The sequence below is a fragment of the Alternaria viburni genome, assembly GCF_023758015.1.
Source record: "Alternaria viburni strain BMP 2772 chromosome Unknown scaffold_13, whole genome shotgun sequence".
In the NCBI taxonomy this organism is placed as follows: domain Eukaryota; kingdom Fungi; phylum Ascomycota; class Dothideomycetes; order Pleosporales; family Pleosporaceae; genus Alternaria; species Alternaria viburni.
Genome location: NW_026055782.1, coordinates 15,851 through 43,414, shown reverse-complemented (window position 1 = coordinate 43,414; position 27,564 = coordinate 15,851). Strand labels below are relative to the sequence as shown.

General features: G+C 29.6%; 2 protein-coding genes across 2 annotated transcripts; both read left to right on the top strand.

Annotated features, from left to right (window-relative positions):
- Positions 1–671: 671 nt before the first annotated feature.
- J4E79_006384 (uncharacterized protein) lies at positions 672–2,301 on the top strand (the record flags this gene model as incomplete). The annotated part of the gene is made up of 2 exons (XM_049355255.1): positions 672–2,119; positions 2,211–2,301. 2 exons carry the CDS (start codon positions 672–674, stop codon positions 2,299–2,301), a joined length of 1,539 nt encoding a protein of 512 aa, XP_049209928.1.
- A 2,624-nt stretch (positions 2,302–4,925) lies between these two features.
- Positions 4,926–8,606, top strand: J4E79_006383 (uncharacterized protein; the record flags this gene model as incomplete). Its single annotated transcript, XM_049355254.1, has 2 exons — positions 4,926–5,606; positions 5,778–8,606. The coding sequence occupies 2 exons, from the start codon at positions 4,926–4,928 to the stop codon at positions 8,604–8,606; spliced, it is 3,510 nt and encodes a 1,169-aa protein (XP_049209927.1).
- Positions 8,607–27,564: the final 18,958 nt, after the last annotated feature.

Genomic DNA, 27,564 nt, shown 5'->3' with positions numbered 1-27,564 from the left:
GGTGTGCAGTTCCCGTCCCGATGGTCATCCAGTCAGCATAAAATGTTAGCTTCAATCATACGTCCCCACTTATCCCGGTCGTGGTAATCGAAAAGGGCAGGTCCCGACCCCTATCAATTACGCCCTGCTTGCATCCCATATGAGCTATGCTTGGCAGAATCCTGAGGCTAAGGCATGCAATGTAACGTGGTGAAGAAAGAGGATGATAAAACTTTGTCCGTGGCGGCACGGCGGGTTCCTGCAGGTGAGCTTAGCCGCCTTAGCCCCACTAAGAATCTGCGCCGATAGCCTAAACCTGTGAGGTGCACCATCAAGCACTACGACATGCGGCTGCGAAGCGAGCATCATCGCCGCTCTACCTGAAAGACCCTGCCCAGACATACATCCTTGCATCAGTCAGACGACTGGAATGATGGACGGCTGGCCTTAACAAACTCGGCATGTACCCAATGGGTATTCTAGTATCGCATTCTGGTTTTCGGGCCGCTAGACATCCCCTCACACCTGGGCTTCATGGCGTGTTCATTCGTTTCCGTACATTCATAGCAGAACCAGAGCATTTCGCGATCCTCTTGCGTCAAGCTCCAGTCTTCGAGGACTGGTTGTACACACTGGTCTCTCGACTACTTCGATAGCCAGCCACTCGCCTAGCTGCTGTGTCAAGTTCGACCATGCGTTTACTGAGCCAACAAACGCGTTCCCTGGCTGCGGGCCTACTTCTCACAGTCGTCAGTGCCCAAGACTCCAGTCCTACAGGTCCAGTACACCCGGGCCAGCCCGAGAACTGCAACGGCTGGCATACCGTGGTCAAGGACGAGAATTGTCAGATCGTGTCTCAAGCCTACGGTATATCCACGGAGCAGTTCCTTGAGTGGAACCCCGCGGTTTCCTCCGACTGTCGCGACAACTTTTGGCTCGACTCGGCCTACTGTGTGAGCGTCGGAAAGACCAGTACCAGACCCACCATATCCTCGCGACCTACATCCACGTTCACTTCTGGTTCTAAATCATCGTCCTCCGGAATCACTTCTCAGACGGCCATCACGTCAGCCCCTGCGACGACGAGCACTTCGTACAATTCGACTTACTCTGTCTTGCACCCCGTCACCTCGTGGAACGTGTCGACTACCAGTACCGACAATGCATGGCCACCTACCAAGACGCTCGCGGGGCAGACGCAGATTTGCAACTCATGGTACCGCGTTATGCCCGGCGATACATGTCAGCGAACGGTGGATAAGTTCGGTCTAAAATCCATCGACGAGTTTGTGAGCTGGAATCCCACGACCAAGGACGATTGTGAGATGCTTCTCGCCGATTACTGGGTCTGTGTTGGCGTTCAAAGACAAACAGGTAACACGGATCTGATATGGGAGACGGCCCAGCCAGACTTCACCGCGCCTCCCGAGCCCACCGATTACACGCCTGTTACACTACCCACAGCCGATTCGAGTTTCGCACCGATACCATCGCATGGACCTATGCCCTCCAACTGCAAAGTGTTCCATCAGGCGAAAGCCGACCAGAATTGCAATGACATTGTGAAGTTGTACGGCTACTTCTCGCAACAGCAGTTCTTGTCGTGGAACCCAGCCCTCGATGGCAATTGCCAAGGTCTTTGGCTCGACACTTGGTACTGTGTTGGCGCATACGCGGATGCTGATCTCCCACTACCCGCACATCAGACGGCGAAACCGACGGAGGGCAAAATCCCTCTGGGATACCCCAACGACTGCACGCGATGGTATCAGACAACCTTCGACGACACGTGCGACCTTATCGCGCTCATGTTCGGTAGCTTCAGCGAGGCCGACTTCGTGAAGTGGAATCCCTCCGTTTTCGGCGATTGCGCCGGCGTCGTTCCAGATGCATGGTACTGTATAGGTCGCCCGGGCACGCCGACTACGCGTACTCCAGGCGCGCCCTCGCCGACGCAAATGACAGAGACCATACAACCGACTGCGACGCAGCCGACAACCACTACAACAAAGCCAACTGAGCCTGTGCAGACACCTTCACCTGTCCGCGAAGGCATGGCGGACAATTGTGTGAGCTTTCATCTCCAGCAGCCAGACGAGTTCTGTTACGCGATGGCGACTGGCGCCGGCATCTCTTTGGCGTAAGTGCTTTCCGCGTCCAACCACTTTCCACGGTTCCTTCTCTTGGCCTTAGCTCTATCATCTCGAAGCTCATACTGACATTATCTCCAGCCAATTTTACGAGTGGAATCCCGCCGTGGGCAACGACTGCCAGAACCTGTGGCCTGATTACTACTACTGCGTTGGGGTGCTATCTATTTGATGGCAGTACAGATCTAGGTATAGAACGTGGCGCCTTGGCGCCGTCGAAATGTAATCAAGAGAACTGTCTCAAAGTGCAAATTTGCTTACATGCGGTGATGGTGTCTTGCGGCGCGGTGTTGGACCAGATTGTGGATGGTGGATCCAGACTGGCGGCAAATGGTCTTGGCAAACACGCTAGATAGATTAGACCCGTGGACCTCTCGGGCTGGAGACGGTCCAAACCCCGAATGAGAGAGGCAGTCTTTTCCCCTAGAACGATGCGCGCCGCCAACGATGTGAAGCCCCTTGCATTGTACATCGGATCATTATGGGTAAGATGCCGTTCCTTGGCGGTTGACGCAGGGGTGATTAACGAGAACGGAGGCGCAATCAGCGGCCGCCTTCTTCATCACGCCAGTGCGTCGCCGCATACACGTTCGGGCAGACGGTAGCTACCTATGTATGAGCTTACTGCCTATTGCCTGATCGCTTCCCTGTCCATCAAGGCCATCCTCCTGTCGCATCCCCAACCATGTCCAGGCTCAGCGCATGGCTGAAGAAGTACCTGCGCATCGAATCGAGCCCCAAACCGCCATCCCCGGACGAGCCTCCGTTTCTACCTTCTTCGCGACGACCGATTACACCGACTTCGATCGATACACCAGCATGCCTCTTCTTCCAGCTGCCGTACGACATCCGAAGCATCATCTTGTCCATGGCCTTCGATAGACGCATGCTCCACATGGATCTTGTACAGCAGGCAGGCGCATGGCAATGGAGGGGCATCCCTTGCGGACGTAATCACCCATTATGGAAGCCATCTATGCCATGGCATTGGAGAGGCCCGTGGATCGATGAGTGCATAAAGCAGATGGAGGAGGGCCGGTATAGAAGGAGCGACCCAAACGACCCCGCTGTGCGTTCTGGGGTGCATGATATTGGCGTTATGGGGTTTCTGCTGTCTTGCAGGCAGGCGTACATGGAAGGTGTTGAGTTCTTGTATTCCGCCAACTGCATAAGCATCCAGAGCGAGCCCTTGCTTCTTCATCTTCCAAGACTGATTCCGCATAATCGGTTGGCATCGATCACTTCTCTGGAACTGACGGTTGAGGCACATCGTATTGAGAAAGATGATGGCACACCCTTCTTCAATATGGACCACCTGGAGCCCATTCTCGATAACATCATCAAATACTGCCCCAGTCTCCGCAAATTTTATGTGTCCCTGCTCGTTTACTGGGACCGGCATCGCCACGATCTACTCACTGGTCCAGCCTTACCCTTACTCGATGCCTTCTGGAGGTCAAAACAGTTGCGCAATATGATAGTCGAGCTGCCTGAACCGCACTACAGAGCGATCGAGTGCGCTCGGCCTATAATCCAGCATCCACGTGAAGCACCCGCCAGTGGTTGGCAGAAACGAAGTCAATGGAGAGCTTTGGATAGCAAGGAGCCTCAGGTACAATACAGATCTCTCGAGCGCTACCCGAGTCCGCCCCTGAAGCTACCGGTAGAAGACGGCGGAGATGATGAAGTGGAGAGTGCGGGATACTGGCTCCGCGAAGGTCACCCAAGATTTACCCATCTCACATCGGAATGTGGTGCCCATTAACGGCATTGCGTTACCGAGGTCCTTAGCAGAGATCAAACAAGTCAAAGTTCTGGTATGGGGTTTAGCCTGCTGAGCCTGCACTTGTTTGAGCAATCAACATTCATTTCGCCACAAAGGCCTTTTGCATCACGTTGAACATCTAGTATCTTGTACCTAATAGCTAGCAGACGAGAAACTACTAGAGGTTGGTTCGCAGAGATGCGGAAGTACCCGCTCACACAATGGGGGACTCAGCGGCAGGCCTGTGCGATGCACGATCTGGTGGGGCTGGGAGCTAGGATGCGTTGGGGCTCATCGCAGAGGCGACAGATAGCCGTCGCCGTGCATCTGCAACTCCCGATCCTATACCTATATACTGCGCCAAGCGTAGATTCGCGTTTCCTCGCCCCTCCTGGAATTGACTGGATCAATCAACGCGTTATGCATCCCGAAGTTGATGATAGAACACGTAGCCATTTCAATGCCGGTTGCGCACAGCTCAGCGCGACGCGTCCCGTCTCTTGTCGGGCCGCAAAGCAACGATGCGCTAGCCCCGAGATTCCTAAGGGGTGGCAAACCGTCGCGCTTTGCTTTTGCCGCTACTGACAACCTTCTCGCCCAACACCATACTATCAAATCGCCCCGACGATCACGGGAATACAAGTACCTTCGATCGCGTCGGTAGTCATGCAAGATGCATGCACTGGAGGTGCCTGCCTAGGGCCAGGCCGCACGTGGGAGTCTCGCAAAGCTATTCGCGGCGAAGGCAGGCGCGAGCAGCAATTCTACCGGTACACCCGATCATTCATTAGCTGCTTTTCAACCATGTTTCGACAGGACTGATGTTTCCGTAAAGATACTATGGCCCCTTCCGGCAGATGTCTGATTATGGCCCCCAATATTGCGACGTGCGCAATCCCGAGGCGAGAGAGAGACACAAGGCCGTCTCGTGCCCCGATAAGATCCTCACAGCATTTTGCCAGCTGGGTGCTATGAGATTGAGGGCCCGACGTTGTTTGATCTTCTTCTTCGATGTCAACCATGCCTACATCATGGCCGAGGCGACACAAACGCTATCACTCGTAGATGATGCGATCCACGAACCCGGAGATGAGATGTGGATGGGTCACTCTATCATTCCCCGCGATGTTGCTTGTTGCGAGACGACCGTCAATCTTCCTTCGTTTCCCATCTCTAGTGCTGCAGACGGCGACATCCGGAAGAGCGCCTTCGTAGTAAACGACTTGACCAAGCATCCGGACCTTTCTACCAGGCCGTACGTCACTGGCTTTCCCAACGGCCGCTTCTACGCAGGTGTGCCCATCACAACACCATCTGGGGTCAACATTGGTGCATACTGCATCCTCGACGACAAAGTTCGCAATGGAATCTCGCAAAAAGATCTCAGCTTCTTGGGCGACATGTCGCAAACTGTTATAAACCACCTCGAATCTGTGCGTGCTCTCTCAGAACGGCAACAAACCAATCGCATGGTGGCAGGTCTTGGAGATTTTGTTCGAGGAACGTCGGGTGCCGCTCGCAAAGCGTCGCCCGCAACTAATGTGCCGGTGAAGAACGGCGGCGTCGGAGTCCAGGAAGCTTACTCAGGTCAGTATCGCTCGCCCGAGGCCTTAATGGACCCCACCAGTACTCCCGCTATGACGCCTTCGCAGTCGGTCGGAGTCTCCTTACCCGCTCAGCATGAGAACAGCTCATCTACCGGCAACGCGCAGGTATCTGAGAACCCCACTTTTCATCATCATCAGCGATCGAGCGACTATAGCGGAGCTCCCCGGCTAACCGATCGGAAACATGCGTTGCTCGATTCACATGTGCGGACAAACACCGTGAATACACAGAAACATTTTGCTTCTCCAGCGGAAGGTTTCACAACCCATCCACAGCCTCGTCGACGTGAAGATGCCGACGATCCCAGTAGTACGTATCAACGTGCTGCGGAAATTCTTTGCCAATCACTCGAATTAGACGGTGTCGCCTTCCTCGACGCCTCTGTCCGAGAATTTGGCGGACTGAGCGATTCACAAAATGCGGAGTCCAATGAGGGGAGTAACGCTGATAGCGATGATTCGGCTGTCGTTTTTTCACATTCTGACCTTACAAATGAGTCACGAACCGAACATGCAACCGCCTGCCAGGTGCTAGGCTTTGCACAAACAACGCGAAACCACAGCATGGGAACAAAACATCCGACGGGTCAGCCTCCCACGAAATTGACGGAATCGTTCTTACGCAGGCTCATGCGTCGTAATCCGCTCGGAAGAGTTTGGAAGTTTGACGAAGACTTCAGAATCTATTCCGAAGACGATGTTTCTTCGGACGAGTCTGGAGCCGGTGCCAGTGCTGCGGGAACACGCTCATCAGGCAATGAACAACGCAAAACCCATCGTCAAGATCGACGAAATGATGGAGATATCCTGCAGGGTGTATTTCCCGGATCACGTTGCATAGCCCTCAATGGGATATGGGACTACACCAAAAAACGGTGGGCGGTTGCGGGTCTCTACTGGACGTGTGATCCACTCAGGAATATCGCCAAAGACACGGAGATGCAATTTGTCGATGCTTTCTGTGACATTATCGTTGCCGAAACCAAGCGTCTGGAGGTATTGGGCACCGACAAAGCCAAGTCAGACTTCATTTCGACTATATCTCACGAACTTCGCTCTCCACTACATGGTATATTGGGCTCGTGCGAGTTACTAGCGGAGCAGACGTTGGACGATATAGCTACGTCCTTTGTCGAACAGATCAACTCCTGCGGACGTACCTTGCTCGATATCATCGAACATCTTCTCGATTTCGCAGATCTCAAGAGCCGGCGTTTGAAGAAAGGTGCTGTGAAAAGTTCAAACATCAGCCAGAAGCTTCTTCCACCAACCACGAGCTCTACTACCGACGATCTGAAAGCGCTAGATATGAACATAGCACTTGATGACTTGACCGAGGACGCCGTTGTATCGACCGTATACTCCTTCTATTACGGCCAAAATGCGAAAGATCACACTCATCCACCGGTCATTCTCGACATCGATCGATCCGACGGCAGGCCTTGGCATTGCAGCTTAGCCACAGGCGGCTGGAAGCGCGTTTGCATCAATCTCGTCACCAATGCACTCAAATACACGCCTTCTGGACATATCCGGGTCTTCCTAAAGCAGGAGCCGAAACAGGGATCGCGGCGACGTTTTGACGCTGTGCTTACCGTTTCCGACACCGGAAAGGGCATGTCGAAGAAGTTCCAGAGCGACCGTCTCTTCCATGACTTTGCTCAGGAGGATACATTGTCCGATGGTCTAGGCCTGGGTATGCACATAGTCTCCAGGATAGTGTATGCAATGGGTGGTAGTATCGAAGTCGTAAGCGATCAAGATGGGACAGGTACCTGCTTCACTGTACGGGTGCCGCTCGAGGATCACCCGAATAGCGAGCGTCGCATTGGGGCTTTGAAAGGAAGTAACGTCACGCCAAAGGCCTTCGAAAGCATCAAGGTTGGTCTAGTGACGGGACTGCATCCATCGGCCAGCGTTGGAGTTAATCCAACGGAAGCGGCTTCTGCGTTGGCCATCTCCTCTATCGAAAACGTCCTCACCTCCCTGAGCATACGGTTTGCGCGATGCGAGTGGCAACGCAGCAATTCATACGATTTCATGATCGTTATGGAAGCCGACATCAATGAATGCCTTGCGACCCTCCGAAACGAAGCAACTACAGATGATGGGGCTGAAAAGAGGAAAGACAACATTGCGCCCATCCTCGTCGTGTGCAACAACAGTCCGAGTGCACAGATCCTTCGCGATCAGTGGGCAACGGACGCGTTTCGAACTCATTTGACAATGGAGCATGTCGCATTGCCTTGTAGCAGAAAACAGGTGGCTCGAACGATATCGTCCCTTTTTCGCCTGCACGAGAAGGGTACGATGTCAATCTCAGAGAATTCCAAAGCCCACGAAGAAGTCAGCAATGGTCTTCTAGCGAATGGAGTCACACGACACGACGCTAAGACTGATCATCAACTCCAAATACGATCGCTTGCTCCACTGTCGGCTACAGCAAAGGTCCCTGTCACAGAACAGGTTGGGGCTAAGTCAGCAGAAATAATAGCTGAGGTCGCGAACGTAGTCCCGGTACAGTCGTCGCCGGCAGAAGTCCAGCTGGTACACCCCCCAAGTCATCGAGTCTTCGACCCTCAAGCGCTTCCGTTTTCACCATCTGCCACGACGCGAATGCCGGAACCCCCTCTGATCAAAGTACCACTCGCTTCTGTAGTTGTGTCAGCCACGAAGATGCCGACCCTGCTCCTTGTCGACGACAACAACGTCAATCTCAAGCTTCTCGCTGCCTTTGCCAAGAAGCACAAGTACCCTCATCTTACCGCTCAGGACGGTCAACTTGCTGTCGACGCATTCGTAAGCGCTCACGCAGATGTCGCGTCACAACAAGGCCATGGAGCGCACGCTATCGACAAGGGAGCAATTGGCATACCAAACGTGATTCTTATGGACATCAACATGCCGGTTATGGACGGTTATGAGGCTGTTCAGCGGATCCGATCCTACGAGAAGAAGCATCATATGGCGGCATCGAAGATTATCGCAGTTACTGCGTTGCAGTCAGAGGCTGCACGGGCTGAAGCGTACGGTAGCGGCTTTAATATGTTTCTTAGCAAGCCGATCAAATTGCAAGATCTAGCGAAACTTATCCCGCTTCTCTAAGAAGAGACTAGTTAATCACATAAATGCGCATTAAGAAGACAGCTGTGTTAAATACTTTAGTTTTCTATTAACTACCTTATCTTCTCTTAGTTCTAGGTTTAAACAATCTAAGACATAACTTAGACTATTATCTATAGAAAGTATTAAGTACTATACCTATTATAAAAGATAGCTTTATTTTTCTTTTTAAATATAATACTATTTATATTAGTACTTTATACTATCTATATTATTAATTATAAGAAATATAGAAATATATTTAAGAAATAAAACTTTTAATCTTAACTTAAGACTCTAGTAGTAAGAAATACTAAATTTTAAAAGATAGAATCTATTAGTAGTTTTAAATTAAAGCTTATTTTACTTTTAGTTATAGAGTAATAAGTAGGCTTTAGTTTTAAGACTTAGTATTACTATTCTTTTTATTATATTAAGTTTTATAAGTACTAGTTTATAATCTTAAATAAACTTCTAAAGTAGTTAGAGCTTTTAAATAAAAGCTAGCTAAAAAACTATTTTAATATAAAGTAAATTATTTTAATTATTAAATAATTTTATTTTTTTACTTATTAGCTTATTACTATAGAAGCTATAATTTTTATTATTTTTAGCTAAAAATTATAAAATTTAAGTTCTAGTAAAAAAATAATCTTTAGTAATTATTAATCTTTAAAAAATTAATATAAAATCTATAGAAAATCTAATAGAAGTAGCTTAAACTTTATACTAAATTCTATATAATCTTAATTAATATTAATAAGTTATATTAAATCTTTATTCTATTATAATACTAAGTATTTACTATTAAAATTAGATTCTCTATTTAGATACTTTAATTAAGTAGTATATATTTACTATATTAAGAGTAAAGACTACTAGAAGAACGTTTTTATAAGCTTCTTTAGTAAATAGTATATTAAAGTTAATATTTATAATAAATTACTTATTCTATATTAACTATTCTTTTTTTAAAATTTTTTAAAGATATTATTAGTTTTTATTCTATTATTATTATTACTTTTATTCTTTAAGAAATTATTCTATAAACGTAGATGTTTATTTACTATTTTGTATTTTTCTTATAATATCTATATTAATATAGAATAAAAAAGATAAAGTAAATATAATTATTAATAGAAAATTTTAAGCAAATAGCTATTATAGTAAAGTATTAATATAGAGTAAAGTAATAAAACGTAGAAAGTACCTCTATATAGTAATCTTAATATAGATATATTTTCTTAATATCTTATACTTACTATATATAACTATAAAAAAGTATATAGTTATTAAAGTTTTAAAAAAGACTTTCTATTATTATATATAGTAAGTATAAGATATTAAAAGTAAATATTCTTTTAAGATTACTAAATAGAATTATTAACTTTTTTTTATTATCTTACTTTTTATAAATACGTTACTAGAATAAGATATTAAGCTAAGTATTAAATTTTAAATACTTACTATAAGGTTTATACTAATAAATTAATTAATAGATTAAGAATTAAATAAAAGCTTTTTCTATAAGTTTTCTAGTTATTAACTAAACTCTAGTTATTAAATTATTATTAAATAATAGAGTTAGTTAAATACTAGATATATAATATTAGACTATAATTAAGTATATTATTCTAAAAGAACTAGAGATAAATTACTACTAAGCTATAATAGTAATTCTAAGGTATTTATAGCTAGTACTAAGTTAGCTTAAGCTCTTTAGAGCTAGAATCTAATATTATTTTTTCTTTTAGAGTAGATTACTTTTAATCTACTTCTAAAGTTATTTAATAGGCTAGATAAAGTAACTATAGTCTATAATAAGCTATTTTAGTCTATAATAGCCTACTTTAAGCTAGCGTAAGTATATTATATTTATAAAAAGAGTAAAAATTTATTATAAAAAGTAGTAGCTTTAGAAAATTACGTATAAATACGCGTGTAAAGCTACTACTTATACTAGTAAAGCTAGCGTAGGTCTATATATCTTAGATATTTTTAGCTAGTTAGATTTTTTTTTATTATTCTTTACCTCTTAATTACTTTATAATAGTAAGTATTAGCTCTTTTTACTTATTATTTTTAGAATTCTTAAAAGATTTAAAGTAACTTATTATAGCCTATTTTAAAGTATAATAAAGTAGTTTAGTTTAAATTAAAAGTTTTTAGCGTAAATTATACTAAATTACTACTAACTAGTCTTTAGTACTCTAACTAAAACTATTAATACGTACTTTATACTAATTTATCTTCTTTTTATTTATATTTACTTATTATAATTTATATTACTTTATTCTAAGCTTTAATAGCTTCTTTTATTTTAACTTAACTATAGTTAGTAATAATTAAATTATTTTAAGCTACTTCTATATACTTAAGCTTTTTAAGATTAGTTATATACTATATATTAGTTACTTATAGTTATAAAAGCTTAATAAGCTTTATATATTTAACTACTATAGCTATACTTTTCTAGTTCTTAGTAATAAGAAAAAGCACGCTATCTTTACTAGTATAATTAGAAAAGTTACTAGTATACTATCTAGAGATTTTATTACCTAAACTATTTTATATAGCTAGTATTAAACTATAAATAAGTAGTACTTTACTATAAGTACTTATTTTACTTTTTTTTAGCTACTATTACTTTTTATTAGCTTTTATAAAGCTAATAAATAGTAAATAGCTCTAGAATAAGTAGTTTTAGTTTATTTTAGCTTATTTTAGACTTTTTTATACTAATACTAACTAATATAGTCTCTAGAGAATCTTATTAACTTAGAAGCTATATTTAAGATTATCTACTAATTATTAGCTAACTAAAAGTTCTTTAGTAAGAAGCTTATTATTTTATATTTTTAAGCCTTTAATAATACTTTAATACTTACTTTACTAGCTATAAAGAACTTTAAGTATAGTAACTTACGCTATTTAAAAATAGACTTAGTAGAAAAGTATAAAAAGGTTTATAATAATATTATTAAGTAAGTTTTAATTTATATTAGTTTATTTTAGTCTAATCTAGTATTTTATAAATTTTTCTATTCTTTATAAAGTTAGTAAAGCTTTTATAAAATCTAAAAAAGCTAAATTAGCTTATAATAGTCTATTCTAGACTCTTTTAACTAACTTTAGTAGTAACTACTTCTTTAATTAAAAGTACTTATAATTTTATTCTAGCGTACTCTATAGCTATATTACTACTTAGTTTAGTATATATTATAATAATAAGACTAAAGCTAAAGCTATAGTTACTAGCTTTACTAATAGTACTACTTATATATCTAAGAAAAAAGCTACTAAAATTACTAGTACACTTAACGCTAAATTACTATATAAGTAATTAGTAAGTTCTAAAATACTTTTTTTTAAACTTTTATAACCTAAATTAGCTCTTTATAAGTTATTAGTAGCTACTTTATTTTTTTTTTACTTTTTTTTAGCTTTTTTTAGTCTATTTTAGCTTATACTAACTTTTTTTATAGTATTTAGTTTTAAAGCCTACTAAGTAGACTAGTATTTTTAATATTAATACTTTATAGAATACTATTTAAGACTTTTAGATAAAGCTTATTTTTTAGCTAAAAAGTAATAAAGCTACTACTAAAAAGAGCTAGCTTAAAAAGTAGATTAAGACTAAGAAAGATAAAATTAAGCGTCTTAGAGCTAGTGTTCTCTAAGTTACTCTTAACTAAGTTCTAATAGTTCTTTATAGCTTATTTTAGCCTATACTAGAGTAATATAAAGCTATCTAGTATACTTAGATAGAGTTTAGTAGAGATTATATAAAATTAGTAAGAAATAAGAAATAGTAACTAAAACTAATCTCTATTAGCCTTTTATAGGCTATTAGAGCTTAGTATAGTTCTAAGTAATACTTTCTAAGTAGATTTATTCTTATAATATAAAAAAGTTTATATTTATAATTAAAGTTTTATTTATATAAAATTATCTAAAGTATAATATTTAAATTCTTTAAAACTAATTTATAAGGCCTAAGAACTATTAATTCTTATACTAAAAAGTAAGTTAGAGTTAGATAGTTATAAGCTATTTTAGTCTAAGGTACTATTAAATACTTTAAAAAACTCTATATAGAGAAAAAAAGTAAAGGTATACTCTAGTTTATACTAGAATAGCTTATTATAGCTTAATATAACTTATTCTCTTTTTTTATAAAGCTATTTATAGTATTACTTTATAAGCTATACTTTTAAAAACTTTTTATATTACTAGATACTTTTCTTATTCTAAAACTTTTATAGCGTATTAGCTAAGATATTTAAACTTAGTTTATATAAGTTTTCTTTCTCTAAGTACTTAACTTATTTAATTAGATATTTCTATTAGTTATCTTTATTACGCTATTTTTTAATAATATATGTTACTTTATATATATTATTACTAAATGCTTTTAAAGTATTTTATTTAGGCGCTTTAGAGTATAAAATAGTATCTTTTAAGTTAAAAAGCTCTAAAAGTAATATATAGAATACTAGATAGATACTATTAAGTTATAAAAATTAATCTAAAAAGCTAAAAGGCTAATTTAGTCTATAATCTTTTTAAGTCTAAAAAACTTCTAATCTAGCTTTATCTTTAGATAAGTACTTCTAATATATTAGTTAGAAACTAGAACTTAGTTTTCTACTTTAAAGAGTACTAGCGCGTAGTACTTATTAGTATACTCTTTTTAGTAAGTATTTACTACTTTAATCTTTTTATAGTACTTTTACTATAGTTTAATTACTTATTTAGTAAAACTAGCTTTTATAAAGCTTTCTCTTTTACTAAGAGTAGAATTAGACTAATTTACTTTATAAAAGTACTTTTTATAGTAGACTTAGAAGAGAGTAACTCTAGTAGTAAAGTAAATACTATTATTATATATAAACTCTCTAATAAATATCTAGTATACCTAATTATTTTATTTTAAAAAGTAATAATAGTAAAAGTACTACTCTAAGATCTAGTTTTACTTTTTTATTTAGCTATTAGTCTAAGAATAGAAAGTAAAAGTAAGAACTCTTTTAGTATTAAAGTAGTAAAGAAAAGTATTTTAATACTTAGAGTTTATTAATAAGCTTTAATCTAAGATAATATACTTTAGTATACTATAAAGTTAAATAACTTTACGTATCTAAGCTTATACTAGGTTAGTACTATTCTAATTAGTCTATACTAGTATATAATAGACTATTTTAGTTAATTTATTTATAATAACTAGTATAAAGATATACTTTATACTAGAAACTATACTAAGTAGTAGCTCTATAATAAAGTTTATTATTACTTTTTTTTAAAAGTAGTTAAGTATTAAAAGAAGTTATAATAAACTATAAAGTTTATATTTTATAAAAGTAGACTTTTTATATATAAAGTAATTTTTATAGTATTACTCTATATTCTTATATATACTTTTCTAAAAGTAGCACTTTTATAGCTTTTTTAAAGTATATCTTACTTTAAAGTAGTTTACTAAAAAGTTATTATAATATTCTTAAAAGGCTTATAACTTCTTTTTAGTAGTTACTAGTATTTTTACTATATAATAGCGCGTTTTAGCTCTATCTAAAGTAGATTAGTTATTTTTAGACTTAGACTTATCTAAAGTATTTAAAAATATATAATCTATTTTATTATACTTCTCTAAAGTCTAGAGCTCTAGTATAGTATATCTACTAGCCTAGTTAAAGCTTTCTAAACTTTTAGTAAAGTATATCTATACTATAGCTACTAAAAAAGAAGTTCTATTACTATTAGTTATAAGATCTTTTATAGACTAGATAAAAGCTTTATTATACTTTTAAGTAAGTTTTTAAGCTTCTACTATATAGTTAAAGTAGTTAAAAAACTTATCTATAAAGTTAGTAAACTCTACTTTATAGTAGATATTAAAATTAAATCTAAATAGTATAATATAAGATTTAACTTATTAATAGTTAAGAGTCTTAGTCTTTATAAACTATTTTAAGTTCTAATAGTTAGTTTAGAAATTAAAGTATACGCTTTTTAGATATTAGTACTAATACTCTAAGCTCTTAACTATTATAAGTAGCTTCTAGTTAAATATATTATAATTATACTTTACTATAATAAGCTTACGTAAAAAGAAGTTAACTAAATACTATTAGTACTTTTTAGCTTTATTTAGTATATAGTAGCTTAATATACTTATAATTACACTACCTAAAATATCTATCTTAGCTTTAGTTTTTCTATCTTACTTAAAGTAAGTTAAAATAAAAATACTTAGAAAAGAGTCTTTTAGCTTCTAAAAGGCCTTTTTAGCTTTTTTATTAAAGTTAAGAACTTAACTTTTCTTTCTTTACTAGGTATAGCTACTTTTAGCTACTTCTAGCTTCTTTTAGGTTAGTTTAGTTAATAGTAGAGTAAGTTAAAAAAAATTAGAAATAAACTACTTATAGTAGTTTATAAAGCTAATAAATATCTAAATTTTATATACTATACGTAGTTTAGACTATTTTTAGATTATTTTAATTCTATTTTTATTAATTTATATTCTCTTAAAGAAAACTATATACTTAAGGTACTTAGTATACTAGGTATACTACTTATACTTTAGAAGCTTTAAAACTAGCTTTATATTACGTAATTTATATAAAACTTTCTTAATATAGCTTTTATACTTCTTTTTAGTATTAAAGAAGATAAGAATATTATTTAAGTATATAATATAAGTTATATTAATTAATTCTATAAAAACTTAATAAATATAAGTCTAGAACTATATAAGAGTGTTTATAAAGCTAAAAGATATTACTATATACTTAAAACTACTATATCTTATATAAAAGATAGTCTTTTATTTATTACTTTTCTTAATATATACTCTATAGTAAGCTTTTTTTATATTAAGTTTAGTATAAAATTTAGTACTAGCTAATCTTTCTAAAGACTCTATAATAAGTAGTAAAAAGTACTAATTTTTAATAGTAACTTTATTAAAGCTTTTATAGTTAATATATAAGTATATTCTACTATCTTTTTTTTTAGTAAAGAGTATAAGCGTTTTTACTAAAAACTTACTATACTTAATCTACTTTTATACTAAGTACTTATTTAAATACTTATATAAGAGCTCTAACTTTATTTTAAAGAGATTATATAATAGCTAATAAAGTACTATAGTTCTAAGTAGTAAGTTAATAGCTAAGTCTTATAAACTATAGTTAGTAAGAACTTTTAAGTTATTTTTTAATCTAAAGTATATAAACTTAGTATATTATAGAGATAAACTACTCTTATTAGTTTTTTTTAAGCTAGACTAAAGCGTTAAGATAATAAGATAGCTATATATATCTACTATAGAATTATATATAGTCTTCTTAAACTTCTTAGCTTTTTTTAGTATAATTTTTCTATAAATAGTTCTATTCTTAGACTTAGTACTCTAAAAGAGTAGTCTTTATATAAAGTAGCTAATCTTTAGATAATATATATTTATTTAAAGTAGACTTAAGTATATCTAATACTTATAGACTTCTATAATAATATATAGAATATTTTAAGTCTTTTATTTTTTATAAGAATTTACTACTTTTATAGTTACTATAGTAGTACTATAAATTTTTAATTCTTTACTATTTACTTTATTTACTAATAGCTTAAATAAAGAGTAAACTAGTAAGCTTTACTTTATAGTAAGTAACGCTAAAATAAAATTTAAGTAAGAACTTTTATTTACTAAAGTCTTAATAAGCTCTAATTAGCTAAGTAATATCTTTACTATTAGTAGCTTTACTAGTTTAGAGTAAAGTATATTATAAAAAAGTTTTAAGTTTTAAAATACTAAGTCTAGAGTAATATAAGTAGCTAAAAAAAACTTTAACTTTTCTACTTACTACTTTTTTTTAATCTCTAACTAAATAAGCTCTTAGAATTTTTCTTAGACTTTAAATAGTTTCTTTAGAAGTATCTAGTTTTATTATACTTTTAATAAGCTATATTAAAGTTTTTTAGACTATTTTAGTCTAGTTTAGCTAGTTATAAGTTAGATTTTACTAAACTAAACTTTTTAGCTTTTTTCTAAGTTTATAAAAGCTTTAAAAAAGAGTTTTAGACTTAATAGCTATAAAACTTTTTTATATAAGCTAGATACTTAGAAAGTATAGTAGTACGCTTTATTTTACTTTAATAGTAGTAAGCTAAAGTATTAAGCTTAAAGACTATATTATAGTTTTTCTAGTTTTAAAGTAGAAGTTCTTTTTAAATATTAGAAAAAAGAGTATTTATAAAGTTTATATAGCGCTACTCTTTTAAATAGTTACTTAGTTTACTCTAAAGTATATTAAGATAGACTAAAAGAGAGTTAAAATTCTAATCTAGCTTCTATTTAGTTTACTTAAGTTTATTATAAGCTATAAAGTACTATAATAACTTAAAACTAAGTATATTAAGTATAACTACTTTAAGTTTTTTCTAAATAGGTATCTAAGACGCTTTAAGCCTTATATAGTTTAAGAAGTAAATATTCTAAGTAAAGTAAGTAGTTTTATATAAAAATTTTATAGTAAAGTTTATTTTTTAGATACTTATTAAAAAGATAAAAAGCACTTTTTTAAAGATAGTTTTATAATTATATACTTAGTAGTTATACTATAAGTAGTTATATATAGTAAATATCTTTAAGTTCTTAGAGTATAGAGCCTCTAAATTTAACTAGAACTTACCTTTTATAGTAAAAGTATAGTAAGTAATATCTACTTTAAGAGCTAAGTAGTTATTTATAAGTACTTTATACTTTAATTTTTTAAAATAAGCTATATCTTAATAAGTACGCTTTAATTATTTTTACTTATATAACTTCTTAAGTTTATAGATTAAAGTAGCTTATTTATATTTTACTTTTAGTAGTAGTAGTTTATAAAAGCTTAGTTAGCTCTAAAATAAACTCTAATAGTATATTACTATCTCTAATAATTAAGGCTAAGTTAGTAATACTTAAAAAAGCTTCTAATAAGTTTATAAATTTCTTAGTAAGTAGTATTACTACTTCTAAAGATATAAGAGCTAATTTCTTCTAGTTATTATTTATTACGCGTAAAAATAATATAGCTTACTTACTACTATATTATATTATACTTAAGAGATCTACTTTAGAGCTTATTATATCTAAATAGTATATATAAAAGTATTATAAGATAGAGTAATTTAAATATTAAATAATAGAGTTAGTTAAATACTAGATATATAATATTAAACTATAATTAAGTATATTATTCTAAAAGAACTAGAGATAAATTACTACTAAGCTATAATAGTAATTCTAAGGTATTTATAGCTAGTGCTAAGTTAGCCTAGACTCTTTAGAGCTAGAATCTAATAATTATAAAGTTAGTTAAATACTTAATATATAATATTAATATATAATTAGATATAGTATTCTAAAAAAACTTAAGATAAATTACTACTAAGCTATAATAGTAATTTTATAATATTTATACTTAAAGCTAAGTTAGCCTAGGCTTTTATAGACTAGAGTTTAATATTTTTTTTTTAAAGTAGATTACTCTTAATCTAATCTAAAGAGTATATAATAAGTAGAAAAAAGTAACTATAGTCTAGAATAGTCTATTCTAGTTTATATTAGTTTATACTAAGTATTTATAAGTATAACTTATCTATAAATAGTAAAAAATTTAGTAAAAAGAATCTAGTATATATAGAAAATTACAAAATTATATATAAATATATATTTTACTACTACTTATACTAGTAACACTAGCGTAAGTTTATACGCCTAGAGTATTCTTAGCTAGTTAGATTTCTTTTTTTTTATTCTTTTACTTTATTATACTTTAAGTTTATAAGTATTACTTTATTTTAGACTAAAATCTAGTAATAATAAAGTATCTAAAATACTTTATCTTAGCTATTTAAGAGATAAAATAAAGTAGTATAAGCTAAATAAAAAGCTTTTAGCGTAAATTATACTAAAATAATACTAACTAAACTATAAAAAGTAATTTATATTTATTTTTATATACTTTATACTCTTATGCTACTTACTTACCTATATTTACTTTATATACTTTACTCTAGCCTTTAATAGTCTAATTTAAACTATTTAATACTAACTTTTACTATATTAGATAATAACTATACTTAAATACTAAACTACTATACTAAGAATCTTTTAATAAGAACTTTTACATTTTATATTAGCTATATTACTTCTTAGTTAAAAAATAATACTTATACTTTTAGAACTACTAGCTACTACTTTTTATACTTATAAATAATAATACTTATAATATTTTTTATAGTATAGTTAAGAGTATTACTACTTCTAAAAATACTTTTACTATTTAGATTCTCTAATATAAATAATACTAAGCTTATACTTTAAAGATTTAGTAAAAGTTAAAGAAAAGTAGATTCTCTAAGTAAGCTGTAAGTGCTCTAATAGACTTTATTATACTCTATAATAAGCTATTCTAGTCTTTAGTAAACTTTAATTAGCTTTTTTAGCTTTTTTTACTTTATCTTACTTTATTATAGCTTATACTAATCTATTTAGTAGTATTTAAGTATATAGTCTACTACTATATTTATTAAATATAAAATTATAACTTTTAACTTAAGAATTAGTACTTTAAAGTAATAGTACGCTAAAGTAGCTAAAAACTTTAAGAGATCTAAATGTACTATACTTAGTCTTACTACTAAGATTAATAAGAAAAAAAAAATTAAAAAGCTTAAAGGTAGTATTATCTAAATACTCTTTATATAGCTTCTAGTACTCTCTTTTAAATATTTTTAAACTTTTCTAAAGTAGTAAAGCGTTTACTAGTATATATAAGTAAAAGTTATAGTAGATTAGTCTAGAATAAGTAATACTAGCTTTCTTTAGCTTATTATAAGCTATTAAGGCGTAGTTAGTATCTTTTAAGTAATATTAAAGTAGATTTTATCTATAAATATAAAAGTCTCTTCTAGTAATTAAAGTTATTTAACTATATAAATTTATCTAAAGTATAATATCTTTATTCTTTAAAACTAATTATAAGATTTAAAAACTATAAATTTTATACTAGAAAGAGTTTAGAGTAAAGTAGCCTTTTCTAATCTTCTTTAGATAGTTAGAGACTAGAATAGTCTAAAATACTATTAAATACTCTAAAAAACTCTATATAGAGAAAAAAGCTAAAGTATACTTTAGTTTATACTTAAATAGTTTATTATAGCTTAACTTAATTTTTTTTTTATAAAGCTTTCTATAGTATTACTTTTTAGACTAGGCCTTTAAAGATTTTCTATACTATTAGATACTTTTTTTTATTTTAGAACTTTTATAGTATATTAGCTTAAATATTTAAATCTAGCTTCTATAAGTTTTATTTCTCTAGATACTTAACTTATTAAATTATATATTTTTATTAATTAGTTTTATTAAACTATTTTTTTATAATATATTGTACTTTATATATATTATTACAACATTTTCTTAAAGTATTTAACTTTAATACTTTATAGTAGAGAATAGTAATTTTATAGTTAAAAGGCTCTAAGAGTAATATATAAAATACTAAATAGTTACTATTAAGTTTTAGAAAGTTAATTTTAGAAACTAAAAAACTATTTTAATCTATTATCTTTTTAGGCTCTATAAACTTCTAATCTAGCTTTTTTTTTTAGATAAGTACTTCTAATATATTAAGTATAAACTAATACTTAGCTTTCTATCTTTAAAAGAATTAGCGCGTAATACTTATTAGTATACTTTTTCTAGTAAGTATTTATTACTTTAATTCTTTTATAGTACTTTTAGTATAGTTTAGTTACTTATTTAGTAAAACTAGCTTTTATAAAGCTTTCTTTTTTACTAAAAGCTAAATTAACTAATTTACTTTATAAAAGTACTTTTTATAGTAAGTTTAGAAGAAAGTAATTCTAGTAGTAAAGTAAATACTATTATTATATATAAACTTTTTAAAAAGTATTTAACACGCTTAGTTAGTTTATTCTAAATAGTAATAGTAGTAAAAATACTACTTTAAAGTCTAGTTCTACTTTTTAGTTTAGCTATTAGTTTAAAAATAAAAAGTAGAAGTAAAAACTCTTCTAGTACTAAAGTAATAAAAAAAGATATTTTAATACTTAGAGTTTATTAAAAAGCTTTAGTCTAAGATAATATACTTTAGTATAGTATATATAGTAACATAACTTTATATATCTAGACTTATACTTAGTCTATACTATTCTAAGTAGCTTATTCTAGTACGTAATAAGCTAATTTAGTTAATCTATCTATAATAACTAGTATAGTATTATACTTTATACTAATAACTATACTAAGTAGTAGTTCTATAATAAAGTATATTATTACCTTTTTTTAAAAGTTATTAAGTACTAGAAGAAGCTATAGTAAGGTATAAAATTTATACTTTATAAAAGTAGACTTTTTATATATAAAGTTATTTTTATAGTATTACTTTATATTCTTATATATACTCTTTTAAAAGTAGTATTTTTATAGTATCTTTAAAGTATATTTTACTTTTAAATAGCTTATAAAAAGGTTATTATAGTATTTTTTAGAAAGCTTATAACTTCTCTTTAGTAGTAACTAGTATTCTTACTAGATAATAGCGCGTTTTTACTTTATTTAAACTAGATTAATTATTTCTAAACTTTAACTTATCTAAAGTATCTAAAAAGATATAGTTTTTTTTTTATACTTCTTTAAAGTTTAGAAATTCTAATTAGTATATTTACTAGCTTAGTTATAGCTCTTAAAACCTTTAGTAAAAGCTTTTTATTTTTTAGTATATTTAGTAAAGTAAGTCTATACTATAGCTACTAAAAAAGAAGTTTTATTACTATTTATTATAAAATCTCTTATAAACTAAATAAAAGTTCTATTATACTTTTAAATAAGTTTCTAAGCTTTTTCTATAAAGTTAAAGTAGTAAAAAAACTTATTTCTAGAGTTAGTAAATTTTATTTTATAGTAGATATTAAAATTAAATCTAAATAGTATAATATAAAACCTAACTTATTAATAGTTAAAAGTTTTAGTTCTTGTAAACTATTTAAAATTTTAGTAGTTAGTTTAAAGAGAAAGTATACACTCTTTAAATATTAGTAATAATATTTTAGACTCTTAACTATTATAAGTAGCTTTTAGTTATATATATTATAATTATACTTTATTATAATAAGCTTATATAAAAAATAGTTAACTAGATACTAGTAGTACTTTCTAGCTTTATTTAGTATTTATTAGCTTAAGATACTTATAATTATACTATTTAAAGTAGTTACTTTAGCTTTAGTTTTTTTATTTTACTTAAAGTAAGTTAAAATAAAAATACTTAAGAAAGAGTTTTTTAGCTTTAAATTAGTCTTTTTAGCTTTTTTATTAAAATTAAAAATCTAAATATTTTCTTTCTACTAGATATAGCTACTCTTAGCTACTTTTAGATTTCTTTAAATTAGCTTAGTTAAAAGTAAAGTAAGTTAAAATAATTAAGTAATAAACTATTTATAGTAGTTTATATAGCTAATAAATATCTAAATCTTATATTTTATATATAGTTTAGACTTTTTCTAAGTTATTTTTCTTCTATTCTTATTAATTTAGATTCTTTTAGAGAAAACTATATATCTAAGATACTTAGTATACTAAGTATACTACTTATACTTTAGAAGCTTTAGAAAAAGCTTTATATTATATAATTTATATAAAACTTTCTTAATATAGCTTTTATACTTCTTTTTAGTATTAAAAATATGTAAAATATTATTTAAATATATAATATAGATTATATTAATTAATTTTACTAAAACTAAATAAATATAGATCTAGAACTATATAAAAGCGTTTATTAATTCTAAAAGTATTATAGAATACTTAAAACTACTATATCTTATATAGAAAGTAGTCTTTTACTTATTATTTTTCTTAATATATAATTTATAGTAAGCTGTTCTTATACCTAGTTTAGTATAGAATATAGTACTAGCTAAGTTCTTTAGAAGCTCTATAATAAGTAGTAAAAAATACTAATTTCTTAAAATAAACTTATTAAAGCTCTAATAGTTAATATATAAATATTAACTACTGTTTTTCTTTTTAGTAAAGAGTATAAGCGCTTCTACTAGAGACTTACTATATCTAATTTACTTTTCTACTAAGTATTTATTTAAATACTTATATAAGAGCTTTAACTCTATTTTAAGAAAATAATATAATAGCTAATAAAATACTATAGTTCTAAGTAGTAAGTTAATAGCTAAGGCTTATAAACTATAGTTAGTAAGAACTTTAAAATTATCTTCTAACTCTAAATAGATATACTTAAAATATTATAAAGATAATTAACTTTTTTTAGCCTTTTATAGACTAGACTAAAGTATTAAAGTAATAAAGTAGCTATTTCTATTTACTATAGAATTATATATAGTTTTTTTAAACTTTTTAGCTTTTTTTAGTATAATATTTTTATAAATAGTTTTATTTCTAGACTTTAAACATAAAAAAAATTATTCTTTAAGTAGAGTAGCTAATCTTTAAAAAATATATATTTATCTATAGTAGATCTAAGTCTATTAAATACTTATAGACTTCTATAATAATATATAAAATATTCTAGCTTTCTTATTTTTTAGAAGAATCTACTTATTTTTATAGTTACTATAGTAGTACTAAGAATTTTTAATTTTTTACTATTTACTATATCTACTAATAGCTTAAATAGAAAGTAAACTTATAAGCTTTACTTTATAGTTAGTAATCTTTTTTTTTTTTTTTTTTTTTTTTTTTAGAGTTCTAAGCTTTTACTCTTATAAGTATACTACTATTCTATTTTTACTTTATATATTTAGAGCTATAACTAGTACTTTACTATATACTTTTACTTAATAAATATATAGTAAGAAAAATTAGTTTTTTTATATATAGAAATAGTAGTAATTTAAACTTCTAAGCTAGCCTAAAATAGCTATAAGTTAATAATATTCTTAATATGTAATTCTAGAAGCTCTAGTAAGCTTATAATAGATAGAAAGACTTAAAAAAGTCTTATAGTTTATTTTATTAAGTTCTAAATAGTTCTAAGTAGCTACTTTATATAGTTAATACGTAATTATTTTAAAAGGCTTCTAAGGTATTAAGTAAGAGTAATTATATATTAAACTATTACGTAATTATTATTATATTAGAGTAATACTACTATAAGTAATAGTATAATTAGTATTATACCTTTAAAAGTAAGAAGTAAGAGAAAAAGAGTCTAGTTATCTAAAAACTTAGAGTAATTAGAATATATTATAAAATAGCTAAACCTAATATATAAAGTAATAGTATATAATAGCTTACTAAGTAATAAATATCTATAAGAAAAGGTATTTATATATCTTATACTACTTTCTAAATTTACTATAATTTTATATAATTTATAATACTTATTATAACTACTTATAATATAACTTTTTTAATAAACTAAGAGAATAGATATAAATAACTACTATAATTAATACTAAAAAACGCTTCTCTTAACTTACTTTAAGAACTTTATTTAAAATAATATATATATACTACATACTTAGCTAATAAAGCTTTTTCTTAACTTTAAACTCTATAATAAGCTTATACTTTCTCTTTACTACTTTAGTACTATAAATAAGCTTCTTAAGTTAACTTTAAGCTATATTACTAGTAATAAGCTACTATATATACTATTAATTATTAAGAAGTAAGCTAGTATTTTAGTTTCTAGTAGTTAAGAGTATATAAAACTAGTAGACTTTTAGATTAAAAAGAAGAACTTATATACTATACTTATAAAAGTTAACACTTATAGTAAGCTCTTTTTAAACTAGAAGAAAGACCTTTTTAAGTATATAGCTAATAATAGTTATACTAGTATATAGCTTAGATAGTTTAGCTACCTTTTTACTCTTCTTAGAATAATATAGCTTTCTCTATAAGCTATTTTATATATAAATTAAATTAATTAACTAAAGCGCGCTTTTAATAATACGTAGCTAGAGCTAGAGAAGAATATATTAATAAGTAGAAATTAAGAGTTAGGTATAAGTATTAGGCTTAGATAAGTAAGCTAACTATTAGAGCGTATTAGAAAGAAAGAGAAAGAGATAAGTTATTATTATTATTATTATTATTATTATTATTAGTATTTATATAGTTATACTTATATTATAATAACGTAATAGAATGTAAACCTAAATACTAAGTACTAAGTACTAGGTAATAAGTAAATACTACTACTTCTATATACCTAAATCTATAGTAATAAAGCTATAGTAATAGTTAGTAATATAAAAATAAAATTTAACTCGAAACTTCTATTTACTAAAGTCTTAATAAGCTTTAATTAGCTAAGTAATACTTTTACTATAAATAGCTTTACTAGCTTAGAATAAAGTATGTTATAAGAAAGTTTTAAGTTATAAAATACTAAGTCTAAAGTAATATAAATAGCTTTAAAGAACGCTAGTTTTATAACTTACTACTTTTTTTTTAATCTTAACTAAATAAGCTTTTAGAGTTTCTTTTAGACTTTAGATTATTTTTTTAAAAGTTTTTAGTTTTATTATACTTTTAATAAGTTATCTTAGTATTTTTAAAATTATTTTAGTCTAATTTAGCTTATTATAAGTTAGACTTTACTAAACTAAACTTTTTAGCTTTTTTTTAGATCTAAAAAAGCTTTAAAAAAAGATTTTAAGTTTATTAGCTATAAGATTTCTTTTTATAAGCTAAATACTTAAGACTTATAGTAGTACGCTTTATCTTACTATAATAATAGTAAGCTAAAGAATTTAGCTTAAAAACTATATTATAGTTCTTCTAGCTTTAAAGTAAAAGTTTTATTTAAATAGTAAAATAAAAAGTACTTATAAAGTCTATATAGCGCTACTCTTTTAACTAGTTATTTATTTTACTTAAAAGTATCCTAAAGTAAGCTAAAAGAAAGTTAGAATTTTTATTTAGCTTCTATCTAGTCTACTTAAGTCTATTATAGACAAGAACTAAGTATATTAAGTATAACTATCTTAAGTTATCTAAGTAAGTATTAATAATACTTTAAGCTTTATATAGTTTTAGAAGTAAATATTCTAAGTAAAGTTAGTAAGTTTATTAAGAAAATTTATAGTAAAGTCTACTTTTTAAGTACTTAAAGAAAAGATAAAAAGTAATTCTTAAAAAATAGCTTTATAATTATATACTTAGTAGTTATACTATAAGTAGTTATATATAGAAAATATCTTTAAATTCTTAAAGTATAAAATATACTAAGTTTAAATAGAACTTATCTCTTAATATTAAGGTATAGTAAGTAATATTCTCTTTAAAAGCTAAGTACTTACTTTTAAGTTCTTATACTTTAATTTTTAATTATAAGCTATATTTTAATAAGTATAGTTTAACTATTTCTACTTAAGTAACTTTATAAGTTTATATATTAAAGTAGTTTATTTATTTTTACTTTTAGTAGTAGTTAACTATAAAAGCCTAATAAGCTCTAAAATAAGTTTAATTAGTATATTACTATTTTAAATAATAAAGGCGAAGTTAATAATATCTAAAATAGCTTTTTATAAGTTTATAAGTTCTTAAAAAGTAGTATTACTACCTTTAAAAATAAAGAAGCTAATTTCTTTTAGTTATTATCTACTACATATAAAAATAATATAGCTTACTTACTACTATAGTATATTACGCTATAAATATCTACTTTAGAGCTTATTATATCTAAATAGTGTATATAAAAGTATTATAAAGTATAGTAATATAAATATTATATACTAGATCTAGTTAAATACTAGATATATAATATTAGACTATAATTAGGTATATTATTTTAAAATAACTAGAGATTAATTACTACTAAGCTATAATAGTAATTCTAAGGTATTTATACTTATTACTAAGTTAGCCTAGCCTCTTATAAGCTAAGAGCTAACACTAGTAATATAATTCTATACTTAGATTCTTTTATAAAAATTATAAATACTACTATTTAAATATTTATAATTAATAAATTAAACTATTTTCTTTTAATACTATTACTTAGAGAAGCGTTAAAGCTATACTATAAAGATAACTTTAAGCTTTATACAAAAACTAAGAGTTATTTTATATTTTTTACTAGTAAGAAGATATAATAATAATCTAAATAAGTAATAGCTATAGTAAATTATATTAGTATTAGTTACAAAACTATATATAGTATAAGTAATAGATATTTTCTACTATTCTTAGCTCTTTAATATTTTTATTTATAAATATAAGTATAGCATTAGCCTATAGAATACCTATAATATATTTATAACTTTATAGAATATCTAAAATATCTACAAAAGTTACTTAAAAAAGAAAAGACTAGCTTAAATCTTTTTACAATTCTTTAACCTCTTTATATTATTTTCTAAGTAAAGAAAAATTTTATTATTCTAAAAGTAGTTAGTAGATAGAGGTTCTTAAAATTTTTAAGCTCTTACTAAGTTTATTATAGAGCTACTAGTAATAAGTTAGATTTTAGTAGTATATAAATTCTAGTTTTTTAATAGTTCTATAAATAAAAAAAATTTATATAAAAATACTTTTAAAAACTAAGTTCTAATACTACTAGTTTAGAAAAGATATATAAACAAAGACTTAATTTTATATTCTTAATACAAAAAGATATACAAAAAATAAAGAAAAATAAACTAATAAATCTTTTACGTAAAACTTAAAGACTTTTATATCTATATAGCTTATAACTTTAAAAGATTTATATTTACTTATAGTGTATATTATTATTTACTTATTATATTTAATTCTATATTTAAAATATTATTATCTTATATCTAATCTAATAGACTATAGAATAAATAAAATGTTAAAAGATATCTAGCTTTAATATCATTCTAGTACTATAAGAAAAAGGTAAGCGTAATTATTATAGTTATAATTAGTATAAAA